This window comes from Gambusia affinis, linkage group LG21 (assembly GCF_019740435.1).
Source record: "Gambusia affinis linkage group LG21, SWU_Gaff_1.0, whole genome shotgun sequence".
NCBI classification, from domain to species: Eukaryota; Metazoa; Chordata; class Actinopteri; order Cyprinodontiformes; family Poeciliidae; genus Gambusia; species Gambusia affinis.
This window is the reverse complement of record NC_057888.1, coordinates 6,484,884-6,503,203: the sequence shown is the minus strand read 5'-3', so window position 1 is coordinate 6,503,203 and position 18,320 is coordinate 6,484,884. Positions and strand designations below refer to the sequence as shown.

Sequence of the window (18,320 nt, the reverse complement as noted above, 5' to 3'; positions counted from 1 at the left end):
TTTCAACCATTTCAGACTCTTTCTTTATTGATTTAAGATATTAGAGTGACAATTACTCTAAACAGCAATATTTTGAGCTGCATCTCACATGTATTGAGATTAACCAACTATCTAACATTCTCTGTATTTTAATCTGTTTTAAGAGGTTTCTTGTTTGGTGCAGAGAGACATTAAAGCAAAGCAGGTTTCAACCTCAAGAAAAACTTTTACTACCTTCTAAACTTGCTCTTGTCTGTATGTAAGCAGTGTAAAGCAGTGTATGCTCTCTCTATGCAGAGAGAAAACATTGCATGGATGCAAGAAAACAAGCAGCAGAGCAGTGATACTGGGAGGAGAAGAGGGACAGGAGGTTGGACTTGCTTCTCCTCCCACATTTGCCCTAAGTAGCTTTTTTGGGAGAGCAAGTGTTTATACTACCATGGCTGTGAGAGGAATGTATACACAGCTGTGTTGTAATCCATTACAGTCCACACACCAGTACTTGCATTTGGGTTAAACTAATTACTGCTTTCTAACATGTCCTTTACAGAGGGATGCATAAAAGCAGTCAGTAACTTAAAGAACATTTGTTTTAGTCTATTTCAGTAAAGGAAATATTTACTTTAGTTCCTCTAGGTCATAAAAATCTGAATAATTCTTATTTTTTCCGAGTTAATAGATTAGCGTTTGTATATTTATATTTAGAACCCATATCCCCCAGGAATTGAAAATATTTCCCTGCGTGTGTGGGAGGACTTTCTCATTGGGCTTTGGGCAGTTTTGACGATAACATAATTCTTTGGCCTCATTCCTTGTGGTGATCCACTCCTAAACCTGACACAATATTTAAAGTGTCTTACATTTATTTAGAAGTAAAAAGGACTGGACTGATTCTCAAGTAAACTTCATCCTAATTTGGAAATACAAGTCTCACATTTTGAAGAAAGAGTTTACAGGCCTACAAGTTAAGATGTTTGAGGTCCGGTGTGGTGTTTTCACAGTTAGTGATGATTTAGGAAGCCCTGTCAAAGTCTGCACTGCTGTCTACCAGGACATGTCTGAGCACGTCATGCTTCCCTCTGTTGACAGGCCTTTTGGAAATGCTGATTTCATTTTTCCAGCAGGATGTCTAGCCTCAAAAAGTACCAATATTTTAAGGCTGGGACTTAAACTCATTAATTTCAATGTAATCATGTATTTTTATTTTTTATTTTTTTACATTCAAAAGTTCTTACCTGAATCTTTGTATTTGTGCGTTTCTGGTACGCCCTTTAAAGTGATGCACAAGCAATATATGCAAACAGCGATGGATGACAAAGCTACTTCTCTTAGCCAGCTCGGAGTTAATTTTTGCTTCAAAAAGCGATCTGATGGAGTCCTGGAAAAGGCTATTGTCTGCTAACAGGAGTTGGCCGATAACCACAGCTATTCAAGCCTAAAATATCATCTCAATGCAAAACGCATTACAGCAGCACAGACGTCCTCAACACGTCTGTGATGTCATCGTCCACAGCCCAAAAACTGACATGAATGAAACTTCAAATATGCAAAGTGCTATTATACTGCTAACATTAATCAATCTTTTATACTGAGATTGGTTTCTCAACCAATCTGATGGTTGAAAAACCTAAATAACAGATTAAAAACAGGTCAATATATTAATTTGTTGTTGAGCTCAATAATTCATTAGCTAAAAGGTTTTTTTCAACTGAAAATGTTGCTTATTTTGTCAATGTATAGCTTTTGACTAAATTTTTATTAATTTCAATTCAGTGTTTACAGATCCTGCAATTAACTCAATTAAACTTTTTAATAAGTCCCTCTACTAATACATACATACATAAACGACTCATACTGTGCGCATGTTTGTGCCTAAAAAATATGAGCAAACTGGGACAAAATGGTAGAGAAAGAAAGTTTAAAATGACAGTTTTAAGTAATTTTTTCAGGTTAATATTCCTTATAGAAGTTGATGCGATGGGTTGAAGTGTATTTATTCAGCATTGTTTAGAAATTATTTTCAAGAAAATTGTAAGGATGTGCCACTATAATCCATCTGTATTTTTCATTAAAGCATGTTAGACATTGGGAGCTCAAAGAATCAAGCCAATGTGTAATTAAAGTATATTTAATTGCAATGAATGATAGTGTAAGTTATCTGGAATTTATGTTGATGCCAAAATGCAAAGTAGGATTTGTGGAAATATGTTCGTTGAAAGATCAAGTTTGATTAATTTATATTGCACAACAATAATAAGCAAGACTCTTGCTTAGATGCTTGCTTCATCTAAGTAAGAGTTTTGTTTTTACTTCATCTGTAAAAAAAAAACAGATGAACAGAGGTTATATGTTTAAAAGGCTTGAGTAAAAAAACAGAAAGAAATGAAACACAAACTACTATTGTTTCCTTAAATAAGTGAGCTGTGAGCATCAGAATGGCCAGAATAGAACAGAAACGGTTAATAGGTACCACAGTGACGCCAAGGAGTTTATCTAAATGAATCTCTGACAGGACCATGAGGAAGCAACATCAGGCCCAGTGAGTCATATCCGGACGAGTTAGCATAGTGAAACCAATCCGTACCTCATCTACTGTCTCATTGCTCTGCTGATTACTATCACTTTTCCATCGGCAATAACCAGAGGTAATCTCAATCATTTTCCTCTCCAATTCTCAGTAGCAGTCACAATCTACGACCAAATGCTCCCTCCTGGGTATTTTTTATTTTTTTTAATCTTTCTGCGATATTGCAGATAGATATATATAACACGAACATTTTTCACAAAGAACTAAAACTCTTCTCAGCTGACCTCTGCATTGAGGTTTAAAGTGAAGATGATGGATTGTACATTTTACTGCAGTCATATGGAAATTGGAAAAAAGAAAAGTAGCAGAAAGAAGAAAGTGAACTTGCAATAATAAAAAATGCTTCAATTAGGGAAAAGAAGATATCTACCTTTGTAGAGTTCTGCATGACTTTTGCATGAACCAATTTAGTGTTGTAAATTAGAATATGCAGAGTTCTTATAATGAGAAAATTAGAGTACAGTTTTACTTATTTAGGGAAGAACGCTGGTACTCTCTCTCATTGGACATTGATACTGGAACACATACGGTTATGCCCAAAATTATTCGTACCACTCTGTTTAAGATAAATGAACAGCAAAGTAGGGTAATTAAAAAAATTACATCATGTTTATCTGTGTATAAAACCACAGACTCTTTATAAGAAACTCATAAAGCTGCTAATAAAAGCAGCGATGTGAACACAGTGTTTGATAAACAGCTGCCTGGAGGAAGGATCTACGATGATTCTCCTTTTCACACTTAGGATGCAGGTCTGCCACTGAAGGACCTCTGCAGTTCTGCATTACCTTCAGAGCATCCAAGTGAATAATAAAAATATACAAAGGAAAAACAAACGCAAATTAATCTTAAACATATGAAGTCTCTTTTTGTTCCTTCAAATTATTTCTGATCTGCTAATTAAAAACCTGGTGATGCAGTTCAAATGAGTAACTAGATAAATGTGTTTTCATCTAAAGCTTAAAAGCAATGTAAGCTGATATACTTTGATCTGTGAATGGCATCTATTGAGAGGTTTGATGTTTGATAAACAGTGACTCATCACACAACAGTTCAAACATACCACCACTCAAATACACAACACTGATGTATTATTAGATATGCATTTTTTGTGCGAGGGAGTTGAGAAATAACGGCAGAGCTTGATAAGAAGACGAAACTAAGATGAGGGACCCTTGACCCCTATTTCCTCTGATGTGTGTTTGCATCCGGCCTCCTCTTAAAAAGTGATCATGGACAATTCACATGCGTAACTGTGGTTGGCAGCCTCATTATATTTCACCCAAAAACCAAAAGAGCAATCAGTATTCTTGTCATCAGTGGGATGTAGCGGATACCATAAATAATCAAACTATTCCTACATGAGTTCACTTCGGTGTGGATTTTTGCTGATTCGTACACAGTTGAAGTTGTACTTGGAAGCTCAAATACGTACATAATATCAGTGGCATTTGGTTCAGGTTATCTGCACCTAAACCATGTACGTTTGATAGCCATAAACAAGCTACTGGTATATTTCTGATTGGGTAATTGACCACTTTTACCAGCAAAATTGGTTTGTACAGAGTTATACATGTTAAGAAGGTGATGAGAAAAAAAATGGTTGTGTATCTTCTTACAATGTAAATATCTATTGTTACCTATAAGTATAATGATTGCCTATATACACAGTTAATTGAATGATAGATTACCAATGGGGCCTAAATAAGACATCAAAGATGTTTTTGTCCTTTAATCAACTAGTTAAAACAAAATAGAGCGAAATAACTTTCTTTTAACTCAGAAGTGGTTTAAGTTATATTGAGCATATTGTCATGGGATATTTATTTTTGCATAGGTTTTGTCTTCAGACTTACCAGATCATTCATTTGAAACATTTTTTCAATTCAAGTTATTCAGTTTATGATTCTAAAAAATTTACATCTTTTATCTAGGTTTAAGGGTCGTCCATGTTGCTTTTCCTAATGTGAAAGGGGTTTTAAACATGCAGTTGTAAATTTTACAAACACAAAGTTAACTGCTGCAAAATCAAGATCTGGTCTTTTCTAATTAAGAAACTACATAGAGGATAATTAGAAAAGCAAGAAACTTTGATGTCTCACTTGAGACTTACAGTAGGAATGGATTAAATTATTCTTTTTTAGCTTAGAAAGTTAACAGGATGATATATTGCATATCAGCCACAAACAGTGTTGAGCTTGTTTTTTGTTTTTTGTTTTTCTGCAAAGTTTGCTGATTCCAGATATTTCTATTTCCTATTTTACAGAGCTTGTATTTATTATCATCATATGTTGAATTTAACGAGGAAAAAGGAAGAACCATTTATGCAACCACTGTGTACAGCTAACACACTTGAGCTTCTTGTTAAGGTAGTCTGAGTGTAAATTACCATCAGAGGGACCATTAAAAAGCATATTTGTTGTAAAGTGAATTCACTCTGAGATCTTGGGCCCCACAAGAGAGCCTTTTGCCTTGCCTGGGTAATTCAGACTTAATTAAGACAAGAAGGAAGGGTTTAACGAAAGGAATCTTCACGAATGTTAATTTATGCAGATGATTAATAGCTTTTACCGCTGGTAAGTGTGTGCTCATTTAAATAGGATGCCGGAGTGTGAAGTTATTAATCTAACTTCTTTCTTCTGTCCTTTACTGTGTCTTTCCCTCCCTCTTTTCCCTTTTTTGTTCTCCTTTGCCTCCCTTTCTCCGACACCAGTCTGTGTTTCGCAGCTCTCCTCTGCTGGGCTGCTTCCTGTTTGGCCTCCCGCTCGGAGTAATCAGCCTGATGTGCTACGGCATCTGCACGGCCGAATCAGACGATGGCTTGGACGAAAAAAGGGAGGGGCTCACCGACGAGGAGGAAGAAGAGGACGATGAGGAAGAGGAGCAACAGCGACAAGCCGCTGAGCTGGAAGGCCCTGAAGAGGAGGAGGATGTTGGAGAAAAGGAACCCGAAGAGAAGAAAACAGATTAATGCTGGAGCACACGGAGGATGATTGGCCCAGTCAGTGACATGAAACTCAAAGACGTGTGTGTGATGCTACTTTGCTGTTTTATTTTTCATCTCACTACCACTCAAAGCCCCTCCAGCACCGACTCGTCCTCTACCTTTGAGTTCTGTGTGTCGTTTGCTGGACTGGCTGCCTGGCGGAGCCTCTGAGAAAAAAAATAAAAAAAACAGCCTATTTGGTTACAGAGCGTCAACAAAATTTACAAGAAGGGATGTCTGTGAACACATCACCTTATTTATTGATATCCAATCATGTGATGGGTTTCACTTGGTCAGATATAGTTACATCATTCAAAAACCACTAAAAAAAAAACATCTTTTTTTTGTCATGTCCCAAAGCGTTTTATGTTTTTCCTGTTTTAAAGTAATAACGTTATGACATTTGAAACTGATACATCTTGCCTTCGAAATCTACCAGGAAACAATGAGGTAGTTGTTTGCCTGTCTGTCAACCTGCAGCGCTTTGCAAAATGTATTAACACCTCTTGAGTTTTTTCACATTTTTCAAATAACTCCACAAACGTCATTGTGTTATATGAGGATTTTTGTGGTAGGTGAGCACAATTACTATTATTAATAATTATTCCAGCTTTGTACATGTGAAGAGGACATTTTTCCTCTTCTTTGAAAAACAGCTCAGGGTCAGACTGGATGGGAGTGTCTGTCCGTGAACATCAATTAAATGTTGGTCTGTTCTGAGACATGGATTTGATCTGAATTATTCTGTTGTAGCTTTCTCATAGGGATTGTTTTGGGCTGCTATGAACAATCTTGCCACAATTCCACAAAGGTCTGATAATAGATTCTCCCACCTGAGCTGTGGAACTCTGCGTCTCCCCCAGAGGTAACCACAGACTTTTTGTTGGTCTTTCTAATAGGTTTTCCTGTACGTGGGCTGTCAGGTTAGGCGGCTATCCATGTGTTTGTTGCAGTTCTTCTTTTTTCACTTAACAGTGACCTCTGAAGGCATTTGGGCTTGCATTATTTTTACTATACTATATTTTTTACTTATGCAGACTATTTAATTTTTTAGATTAGGAAAGTGTAAATATTATGTAAACAAGGTTCTTTCACAAAAAAATCCTTAAAAATGCTCTGAATTTTGTTGGCAGGTGTCAAAATGGGGAAAAAAGCTCAAGGTGTATTAAAACTTTTGGAAGGCACTGTAAACTGAAGGTGATATTGTTAATATGTTTAGAGAGGAAAAAGAAGTGCCCAGGAAAGAGGACCTGCCATAAGTGAAATGTGCTTTTTTTTGTACTGTATGACATTGCCTGAAAACATTTCTTCTCGCTGTTCTTGAACGGGTGAAAAGTGCAGAGACGGTCTTGCATTTAGCCTATTTTTCTGTCAGCCACCTGTCCATTTGGGTTGCAAAATGACGAGAAGCGCTTGAATGGTAATTTGTATCACTCTTCGTGATGCCAAAAATAGGTGCGATTTCTTCCTTTTCTTTTTTTCCTCTCCCCCTTTTTAAAAATCCATTTCCACCCAAAAATGACCAACCTACTGAAAACATCTTGCATAGATGGGTTCTACCTGTCAAGCAAAAGCCATAACATGCATCAATGGCTCCTGTGGCTCTCCTAACAACTCTGATTCCTCAAACAGACGGGAGCTGTCTGTTGGCATGTTTCATTCTGTCCTCCATCACTGGTTCCTTTATACAATTTGCCTGGCAGGTGAAAGTTTACATTCAGTGTTGTGACATGCACACTGAGCATAAGAAATATGAGGACCCTTTTTTTGTTTCATCCCATTTTAAACTGGTCTCAAGGTTATCTTCATCTTGCTTTTGTTTCTTTGACAAAAATTTGTGAATTAGATGAAATACTTTGCAGGTTATGGCTTCATTTTTTTTAAAACTTATTTTATGTTTTTAGTTTTATGAAAAAGGCACAAATGTCATGTTTGGACCTTGAGATCAACTTTATTGGTTTGAAAACATGCTGGTGCCCATAAAATAACTTTACTGTTTGCTAGAAATCCCACAGCTGAACATTTTCCAGCCTGTCCTGTTTTGAACTTTTTTGTTCTACTACCTAATTTTCGTTCAGAAATTGGGATAATAAAACTTTAAATTATCTCTGTGGAAACCGAGGACAGTTACAGTATGAACATCTCTGGAAACAGCTGACCGTGCTAATAGATAAAATCTGCTCACCAGCAGCAAATAAAGTAAAATAAAGCAGAATTTAAAGTGCTGTTTAAACTTGTTAAAACACAAATTTAGACTTATCAGGAAAAGCAGGCCTGATTTTATTTTTTATTTTTTTTAACAGATGGAGGTCATCTGTAATCTCTACTGTGAAACTGAGCTTCCCTTGCCTTGCCTTTGGTCGTTGTAGTTGCCTACTGTTCTTCAGCAAACTTTCCTCTTTGAGTGTGAACTGAGATTGTGTAACTTTATTAAAGATTTAAATAAAGATTTTCCCCTTTTTTGTTGTCTTGTTGGTGTCTATTTCTAAAATATTTTTCAAAGCCTACATAAACTACTTTATCAGGCAATTTACTCTGTGGGGTTCAGTGAAATGGCCCAGAGTTGGTTTACCTGGTATATTCCAGTGAAACGTCAGGACCATTCATATTGTCTCAAACTGTACCCCCAGGATCTCTGTCAGGTCCCATTTCATTCTCAATTTTTATAAATGATTTGGGAAAGGGAAGGAACTCTGGAAAAAATATATTTATATGCTGATGACACTTTTCTGTGGTTGAAAATGACATGTTAGGCCCCAGCGGAGAGGGGAGGAATCGTGCAAGATTTGGAAATTAAGATGGCCATGCCTCTGGAGAAGGAGCTTTAGTTCTGTCAGCACTGCTTTACAATTTCTAAACGTGTTCCCCAAGGATATATTTTACGTCCCTTTGTATTTTCTATCTGTGACAAAGTTATGCCAGAGTATGTCTATATGCAGTTAGGAGGTTACAAAAAAAAAAAAAAAAAAAAAAGATACACGCCAGTGACGTGCGGTCAGGGGAGGCAGGTGAGGCAGTGCCTCACCAGCCATCATGAAAAGAAAGAAAATATATAATCATAAAGTAATTTAAATTGTTATATTCGTCCGGTGGTTTGTACTAAAAAATATTTATTTTTCATGTAGCTTCACCAATTTCGATTTTTATTTGTTCAAAATCGCTGAATTTTCTTATTTTCCCATTCAAATGCTTGGAAGCGATGCCGGTGAGGCAGCAGCGAGCTCTGCCTCACCTTGGATTGCGCAACCCCTGGCTCTGCTGGCTGCTGAAATGGTTTAAACAAATTTAATATGTGAACTTATTTCCAATAATTTAGCTTATGTATATAATGTACAGTGCTGTTTGTCACCAACTGTGTTTGTGTAACGTGTTTCGTGTAATGAGCGATTATAAACGGCAGAGAACAGGTTCGAGGTGAGGCAGGCAGTTCTCTTGCCTCATGGCAGGGGGCGCTCAAGATCCCAGACGTTCGTCTTGTTCACTCCTCAACTGCCGAGTAAGTGACAGCGAGCTAGGCTAAACGATTCGGGAAGCAAGTCAAGTGCAGCGATAGATTATAATAGAGATAGTGATTTTTTTCCTCTCGCTTATCCCGACTTTCGACATGGATGACTACATTACAACACCAAAAAAGTTTTCTCAAGTGAACTTTCAATCGAAGCAGGAGATAATATGTGTGTTTTGTGAGCTACAGTTTGTATGTGTAAGGATGCAGAAGTGAAACATAACCTGTAAACTGCTGTCAATCTATGCATCTATTTGCAAATCTGATTCTGATGACGTCAGTGCCTCACCAGCTATGAACCTCACCGCACGTCACTGATACACGCAATTTTCAAATAACACAAAAAGGTGTTCGAACCAACCTGGCTCTACATGGAAAAGTAATCACTCTCTAAGTCTAACAACTGTGCCGCTATTGGCGTTAAAGTCACCATCAAGTGTTTGTGATAAGGAGACTCTTATCACTGTAGGGTCATTTTGCCCTCTTCTAGCAAAACAGTTTTTATTTTAGTCTCACTGGAGGGATTTTCAACATGAACTTTTTGGTTAAGGTTACAGCATAGCATCTCAATTAAATTTAAGCCCATGCTTTGACTAGACAGCTCCAAAATCCCCATTTTGGTTCTGTGGGTTAACGAAAGTTGGATATTTAGCTATTAATGAGTCTTGTGACTGCAACAGCCTGAACATCCTTTGACAAAAGGGATTCCTTGTTCCTACTGAACATACTATGGAATTACCCCAACTTGAAACTCAAATGTGTTAAAAAAAATACATTTTGAGTTTAAGGAAGTGCACTTAAAGCCCAGCATTGCTGTGACATTCACATCCAGGATAAGTCTGTAAACTTATAAGCCTCTAAATCCTTTTACTCTTTTTGCTCCCCTCTTGCCTGTCCCTTTTCCCATCCAGACAGCTATTTCTCGTACAAACTTTAATTATCAACCAATAAATGTATCTTTTTTCTCTAGCAGTGTAATCCAACGCAGATCCCTTTTCTCAATTACTGCAGATAGAATCATATTTTTGGGGGAAAAGGTTTAACCACAGGCGATTGCTTGATGGGGAACTCATTTATTTCTCCTCTTTGGGGAATCACAGCAATCACAAGTCAAACTGAGAGACGTGACTTCGCATAAAAATCTAAATGAACACCTTCTGAAGTCTATTACATGCACAGGCAGAGAAACAGAAAAATGCAAAAAAAAAAAAAATTGCTGCTTTAAAGTTCATATGTTTTCAAGTCGAGTGTAAAAGAGGAGGTGCTCATTTTTCGACTGCATGCCAACTTCAGGATAAATTGCAACAAAAGGGGGGAGATAATATATTACTACATCAGAATCATAGTCACTGAGTGGTGCTGGTGCAAAAAGTAATTCATCGCTCAATTACCTGGCCATATATCCTGAGAAAGAGTTTCATCGAGAAGCAAATGAAGGTGGCCTGCTGTCTCTTTTCTTTTCAGAATGCTAACCATCTCCCGCACCAGACAAGGACAATTATGCCGCTCCGAGCAGCTCTCTCTGACGTCTGCCTCATGTTGAAATGGCAAATTAAGGCAAGGTGGTAATCATCTAATTTCTGGACGGCATGGGAAGAGTTTAATTCCTGGGGTTGGCGCGCTGGAGGTCAAGGTAAAGGGAGAGGCTGTTATTTCAGTTAGCGCTTCAACGGTGCATTTTGAGGGGGCTTCTGAGCTACGTTCATGTCACTCAACCAGATGAGAAATGGCTTATTAACTTGGCTCACCATGGAAACCAGCCCACACAGTGGTTCCCTGAAAGTCTTTGCAGATCCTGTCGGTAAAGCCAACACTTTTTGCATTAGGGGTGATTGATGGCTGCAGGTGCTGAGCTCCATCTGTTTAGTGGCACTTTAAGAAGAATACCTAAATGCCTAATTGCACAGACAACGTTGTTAAATCTGCTCTTTGAGATATCTCACTCCCCCACCACTCCCAACCTAGTAAGCAATGTTTTATATTCAATCATAAAGTCCTGTGAAAAGAATAAGAACAGGTTGAGTATTTCTAACACATACATACTTCTATGTTGTCTATATCAATTTAGCAATGATTAAAAATTCTGTTAATGTAGTTAAACTAAAAAATATATATATTTAACATTTAGTTAAAAATAAGCATTGTGAATGAATTAGGAGTTCCCCACATTCTGACTTAAAATGGTTAAAATAAGAAACTTCTAATAGACTTTTGAGGTCTATCCAAAGAAGGTTAACTTGAATGCAGACCGCAAGAAGCTAAAAGAGATCTCCAAAACACAAAACTGGGTTTTGGAGATCTTACAACTGTTAACATGAAAGTGCATGTCTTTAAAATCAGAACAAAACAAACAAACAAAAAAAAAACAACCCTAAAAAGGCCAGAATAAGATTTCTGATAGAGAACATGGACAAAAACTGACCGGGTTTTCTGGAATAACAAACTTTGGGCAGAATAATTTATTTAACATTAGAACATAGGACATGTTTGGCATAAACCAAATTCAGCATTCCAGGAAAAGACCTTCACACTCACTGTTAAGCGTGGAAAGTATACAATACATCAGGGGTGTCAGAACTAGTGTGCTACAACTGTTCGATGCGTCCCTGGTGTAATCAAACGGCTGATTTACCTCCTCGCCATGCAGTCAAATTCTCCAGATTCCTGTTTATGACATAATTCAGCGATTTTGTAGTATTGAAGCAGAGAAACATCTAAAATTTGCCTTGAGGTCTGGAGTTTGACATCTGTAGAACATTTTTGTTAAAATCTATAGCTTAATGAATAAAACATGGTAGCTGTTACATACAATAAAACAGCTTTTTTTTTAATATATAGAAATCTAAACATTTCATTTAAAAAAACATATTTAATGAGGTGTACTAGTACAAAATGATTCCTTGTAGCTCTGTGTGAATGTTTTTGCTGAAGTTAATTCAGCTGAAAAAAGCCTTTGACTTGGTGTAATAGCTGCCTGTCAGGATGTCAGCTGTGCGTGATGTTATACATTTCCTCCGAGCAGCCTGGCATTTTGGCAAACTTTTCATCTAGGCAGTGGGAAAATGACAAAACTCCCAACACGATTTCTATCTATCAGCCCTGATGTATCACTTTCTGCATCGGAAATGATCAATCACACTCGAGAAGTCAGTAACAGGAAATAGATAAAAAAATAAATAAAAAAAAAGATCTTAGCAAATGCTCAGAAAGTGTTACAGGGTTTAAAAAAAATTGGACTGCAAGTAGAAAAATGTTTTGTTTTTCTGTTTTTTTCTACTTCTATTTTATACAGGAGTAAAAATCTATCAATGCATGAACATAGAGGATATTTGCAAAGTTGTAAAAAAGCATTTGCCTTAAACATATCCTTTACTTCTTATTTTGTTTGTTTTGCTACACTTACATGTTTATATCAACAGACTAATTTTAATATCAGGTAAAACAAAGAAAATGAGTAAAAAATGCAATGTTTCCACTGATGAATTTATTTATTAAGAGAAACTGAAATGTTTCAAAACCAGACAGATATGCATATTAAATACCTGCTCCTCTTGTTAAATAATGAAATAACTGCGATTGACATTATTTCTTGCTCCAGTTTTACTAGCAGTATTCAGGTCTGATATCTGGTAGAACTCAAACTTGTCTGACAACCATAAGAAAGGAATAAAATATCTCAAAAACCTGCATGTCGTTCCCAGATCTGAAAAATCTCAGGAACAGTTTAGAAGCAAAGTCAACAACATCTTTCACATTGCAAAGACTTAGAAAAGTTGATCGTGGCATTGCATGTTTGAACAATAATCCCTCTGGTTTTGGATGCTATTCAGTTGGAAGGATGTTAGCTCTTATATTTTTGCTTTTGGATAGTTGGTGTGATCAACATTTCTCTTACCCAGCTTCAGGACATGATACTGTGGAATATTGTCTCTTTTAAGCATATTATGAGACTTGAGACAGATTCATTGCAAGACTACTGGAGATCTTTCCTGCCCACAGCATCATCATCAACAAAGATTCTTGTATGGCATGAATTAGGATGGTATTTAATTTCCCTTTGGCATTAGGAAAGTAGCTTTGAATTGAACTAAAGAGATGTGAGGCAACTTTCTCAAACTTCTAACTGCATCCGGTTAAACCTGAAAGATCAAACAGAATGCTGACTGTTGTTATGCGCTCATCTATTGATGAGTTTTTAAAATGTCACAATAAAAATATGCTCAAACATTACTAACATTCCTTTGATCAACGTGCTTCGAAATGTTTTTCCTTCATCTTCACTGACTCTTTTAATCTTTAACAGCTTGCTAAAGGTCCTTCTCATGGGCTGAATCACACCCAAGATGCTGTTATGTCCTTTGAGTCACATTTCTGAAATATATGCAGCACAACTCCTTCTTGCTACTTGCTTGTCAGCTTTGAAGTTAGTGCCCTTGGTGTACACAGCTCTTCAAACTTGTGCTCCCATATCAGCATTCACAGTCTACACATTTTCTGAACAACTTTTATGAGATGTATTTAGGATGGTATTCCTCAACTTTAATACCATGTTGCATCAGCTAATTGTAATCCCTTTAAAACACCTTCTTTGCTGCTTTGGATCAACACGAACCAGTCTCCAGACACTATTCCTGGCAGACTCATTAAAGACTTTTATGGGTCAAGGTTTTCAACAGCAGACTTTTGGTGTAGCTGGTCGGTCTGAAACTATTAGCTCATAAATCTTTGGCCATGCAAATTCAGATTCAGGGTACTTTTGGACCCAGCAACGCAAAGGACAGAAAGGACTTATCTACGCTTAGGGAATCAAAGACAATGGCACAAATTCTAAATCTCAGAATGAGCATTTACTCATTCTGATGCACAACTCCCAGGAAGAAGGAGTTTCACATCTGGAATTCATAGCGCTATAAAACTCGAAGTGCAGTAGCAGAGGTGAGGACACATTTGTGAATGTACTGATTTCATTTGCCGAATAAAAAACAGAATTTTTGAAGAAAACTTGGCACCAAGATTTATTTATTTGTGTAAAGTTACTGTAGTGTAAAGTTATTCCATTTTAGTAATGTTTTCCTTTCATCTCAACTCGCTAACCTGCATAAAATATGTCCACATATTCCTTAAAGTGATGCTAAATTTTGTTGGCATGCTTATGGTAGAAATAAAACAAAATCTCTGTTGTTGCGAGGACGGAATTAGTTCTGCTTTGTTTACAGCATACCTTGTTCTCTTCATGCCATAGCATTCTGCCAGTATTAATACAAACACTAATATTTGTATTAGTGGTATTAAAATGTTCATATGGGACTGAGGAGAATTTCCAAATAATATCGCAGCTGCTATTTGACTACTGGATTTGACACCATCTGTCTGTTTGTATACATTTTAAGTTGCCATCTTTGTTTTCCAACATTCAATTCAGTCAGTCACTGGCTAGGTAATACCTCATTAAGAATTAGGTTGGAATTAATTCTTTTTTTGTGTAAGAAAAAAAGAATGACTTACCCAAAAATATATATATATTTCTAGCTCTCCACATAACAATTCATAATTCTTCTAGTGTTTTATAATACCACACCTCACTAGGCAGGTATTCAGAAAACAATAACTAACAAGTGTCTGGGAGCTACTTGCTGTTCATAGTTGAAGAAACTATTTACGACTACAACTAGCTGAGATTGAAAGGAAGGAAACATGGAAGTTCTTTCTATGGGAAAGAAACACAAAGATGACCCCATCTCTCTTTCTTGACAGTTTAAGTTTAGGTATTAACCTTAATTTGGAGGTTAACTTACAGTCTGCAATAAATGTATGTAGTTCACAAGATTGTATCCAGTTCATTTCAATGTATTCCTTTGCAAGAGTTGTACTCCTTAACTTGGTGGAGCTCATTTTACCCTAGTGAGGGTTAGTTATAGGTGAACAATAAAAGTCTGAAGACACTGCTTTTTTAGAATCAGCGTATAGGAGCTAAGCACACTCTTATTCCGATTTCATGCACCGACATGTGACAAATTTTTTATTTATAGCTGAAATGGACAAATGATGCACAGGTCTGCCGAGGATAACAAGTGCCAGCATTATCCGTATCGTCTGGAAGTGCACAGTAAGCACGTCCCGGCAGCGTGATTGTGCTTATCATGCTGCCATGGAGCCGTTGCCACACAGCAGTGGCCTAATGATGTTACCTAGGTCGTGATCATTTACTGAAGGGATCTGTCCCCTCAGGGCAGCATGAGCTGCTTGGATTATCTGAGATGCAACTGTCTCAGGAGGAGGCTGCATGTTCTCTCACCTATAACTGCTGATGCTGTTTTTGCGATGATACCTTTGAGTTTGTATTATTTCATTCCAGCAGATTATCCTAAAGCTCTGAAATCAGCTTTCGGGGTCATGGAATAAAACAGGTTCATCAACCCTCGGCTGACTGTTAGCCACGTGTTAGCCATGTTAAATCTGCTGTGTTTTGTCTGTAATCTCAACCTTGGGGATGTGAGTTGCCTGCCGGCTCCAGTGTCAGTAATGACACAACCGACACCACATATGTACACTCCCAGAGAACTCTCCAATTTGCACACACATGCTTGATGCAAGCTCCTTTTGCTGCTTAGGCAACAAACTGTAAAAACATCAGGCTAAGTGGAAGCCGTGTCTGCTAGAAATTTCCAGATATCTCAGGAAATACTGCTGAGACACTAGGAGCTGAGCTCTGTATTTCAGGATGGAAAGGGGATTTATTCGAGTTAGCTGCTTCAAGTTAGCTGCTTAATCTTGTCACAGATATGTCTAAAATATGCGAATAGCTGCTAATACAGTTATAATTTTAGATGTCAATGACAAAATGACTTGGCAGTAATCTGCTGATGTTTTTTTCTACATTGTTATTGTAGCATTACAAATGTTTTGCAATTCAAGAAAAGTAGACCTTATGGTGGTAATTCATAAACAAGTTTCAGAACAATTTGTTTATCATTAACACATAGAGAATGGCACAGTCATCAACTATATTTACAACTATATATGTAAATATAGTTGATTTGGTTTGAGAATTATTTGATTCACCAAATCTTTATAAATATAGCCATTTAACAATGCACTGTGTAGAGAGTTTGACTGCTCAGGTAGCAGGAAGAAAGCTGTAATGTGATCTACATGTTTTATATAGTCATTGGTAGAATGTTTTATGTTATTGGCTTCAAAAATGCATCACATTATTGGCTTTATTTTGTTTTAAATGGCCTAATTTATTTTGTTTTTGACATTTAGGTAGTTACCACAAACGGGATAGAAAACAAATTGATGCTTTTCAGGGTTTGTTTAGTTCAAAACTTTTAAATCAAATCAAATTTTATTAAATAGCACATTTCTGCAACAAGGCATTTGAAAGTTCTTTACTTCTTAAAAACACAAAATCAACAGATGAAGCATCACATTTTGTCAAGTGCTATTGTTGCACAACTTTAAAAACTCTGTGTTGTCTTCCATGGATTTCAGATGGATGGATCCATTATGTGTCTCTCAAATGGGACTTTTCTTTATCCTTTTTATCACATTACATTTTTGCAACTCAAGACCAAACAAATTTGGAGAGTGAAAAAAATTACACTTTATCCGATAAAGGTTAAAGACCCCTTGTTCTAGAGTAAAATAACCACCACACCCCGCCTCACACAGACACTCAAAGGAAAGTAAGGTTATGTAAAATTTATTAGATGGCTTTTAGGGTTCATGTGCACAATGACAAGTCAAGTAGAGCAACCACTCCTGATGCGGTATTCTGTGGAGCAGCGGCATAAAGTTCAGTCATTGGTCATCAGTGAGCCCACTTCAGCATCCAGCACCATGGAAGGAATAACAACACAACGCCTGGAGAGACCAATAACATCTTAGTACCCCTGTGGGCACGTTCGGCTCAGGCCAGTGGTTAACTTTACAATCTAATAGGAAATGTTTCCTTTTCAGCTCCCCCTGATAGCTTTTTAATTGCTTCCACTGACACTGTCACCCCTTTCTCTCAATTGCCTGGGGGCAGTGTTGTGTTAGGCATGGCGAGAGAGCTGGGTAATGTAATCATGAAATCATCATAATTAGGAAAACATAATTGTGAGCTGTTATTTGGTTTAAAATGACCCAGGGGTGCAAAGTAATATCTTAAAATACATCCTTGTTGACAGTAGATGGCTGAGGAACACATTTAAAAACAAGCATATTGAGAGTCGGGGATTATTGTAAGAGCCACAGTAGAACAACAGTTAAGAGACACCTCCAGGCGGTAATAACACCAAGGCTTTTCTGCCTGTTGCCCTGAATTATCATCACAACATGAAGCTATTAGCCGTCTTTATTATTTGCTAATTACGGAAAAAGGTCAAGAGCTTAAATACACCAGTCACATTTTTGTTTTTAGGTTTATTACAGGTGAATATACCAGCCGGTGCAGCTTCGTTTGCTGGAGTCATCTGGTTGTCCATTCTAAGCTGGTCCTTTTCATATAAAAGGCAGTTCACAAGGCAGCAAATGGAATGTAAAAAGCTGCAGCAATTCTTCAAATATTAAATAAATAATTTCCAAAAAGACATGCTTTTTATGCAGAGTGATACTTTCAGCTTGTAGATTCAGATATTGGATGTTTTTTGTCATACAAAACTAATGTGATAAAACTAGTCTAGGACATGGGCTACAACTGTTAGACTTCTTGTGCTTAGCCACTCCTAAATCAGAGACAAAGAAAGAAGCATTTTTAGGTGGGGACACGCTGAAAATTTTCAAAATTTTCCACTTTATTCCCAGTTGTGTTAGGAGAGCAGACCTGGACCTGAGCTCAGTGAATCAAAATTCTTGATGTCTTTGGAGAACAATCTTGATGCAGTTTATTTGACATGAGCTGACCAGTTTTTTTTCTTTTTTTTTTTTACACTAGAACTGCCAATTGGCCTTGGTTTTCATTCCTGTGTAAGTCACTTAAATTTAACATTAATTCAAGCATTAAAATGCAGCAAAATACATTTTCCAAACACTTTTTGTAATTTTTATGCTCCTATTTAAGGGATAATTCATAAAACAGTTGAAAAGGTCTTAAACATTGACTGTCATTATTAACTCTCCTCTAACAATGAGTGAAAATATCTCCTTATGGTGAATCTAGGAGGTAATCGACTCTGTGGTTCTAGTGTTAAACTGTCGCCCTCGTCACATTTTGTGTGAGAAATTGATGTGTTCAGTTGGCTTTAGCTGGTCTGACAAATGATGCAGTCCTTCAGCAT

General features: G+C 37.0%; 1 protein-coding gene across 1 annotated transcript in view; it reads left to right on the top strand.

Moving 5' to 3' along the window:
- Positions 1-8,012, top strand: part of tmx3b (thioredoxin related transmembrane protein 3b) — a 44,865-nt gene extending 36,853 nt beyond the window's left edge. Inside the window, exon 16 of the mRNA XM_044104462.1 lies at positions 5,280-8,012. Within this exon, the coding sequence (XP_043960397.1) occupies positions 5,280-5,537 (258 nt within the window). The 3' untranslated portion in view covers positions 5,538-8,012. The remainder of the gene's footprint in view (positions 1-5,279) is intronic.
- Positions 8,013-18,320: the final 10,308 nt, after the last annotated feature.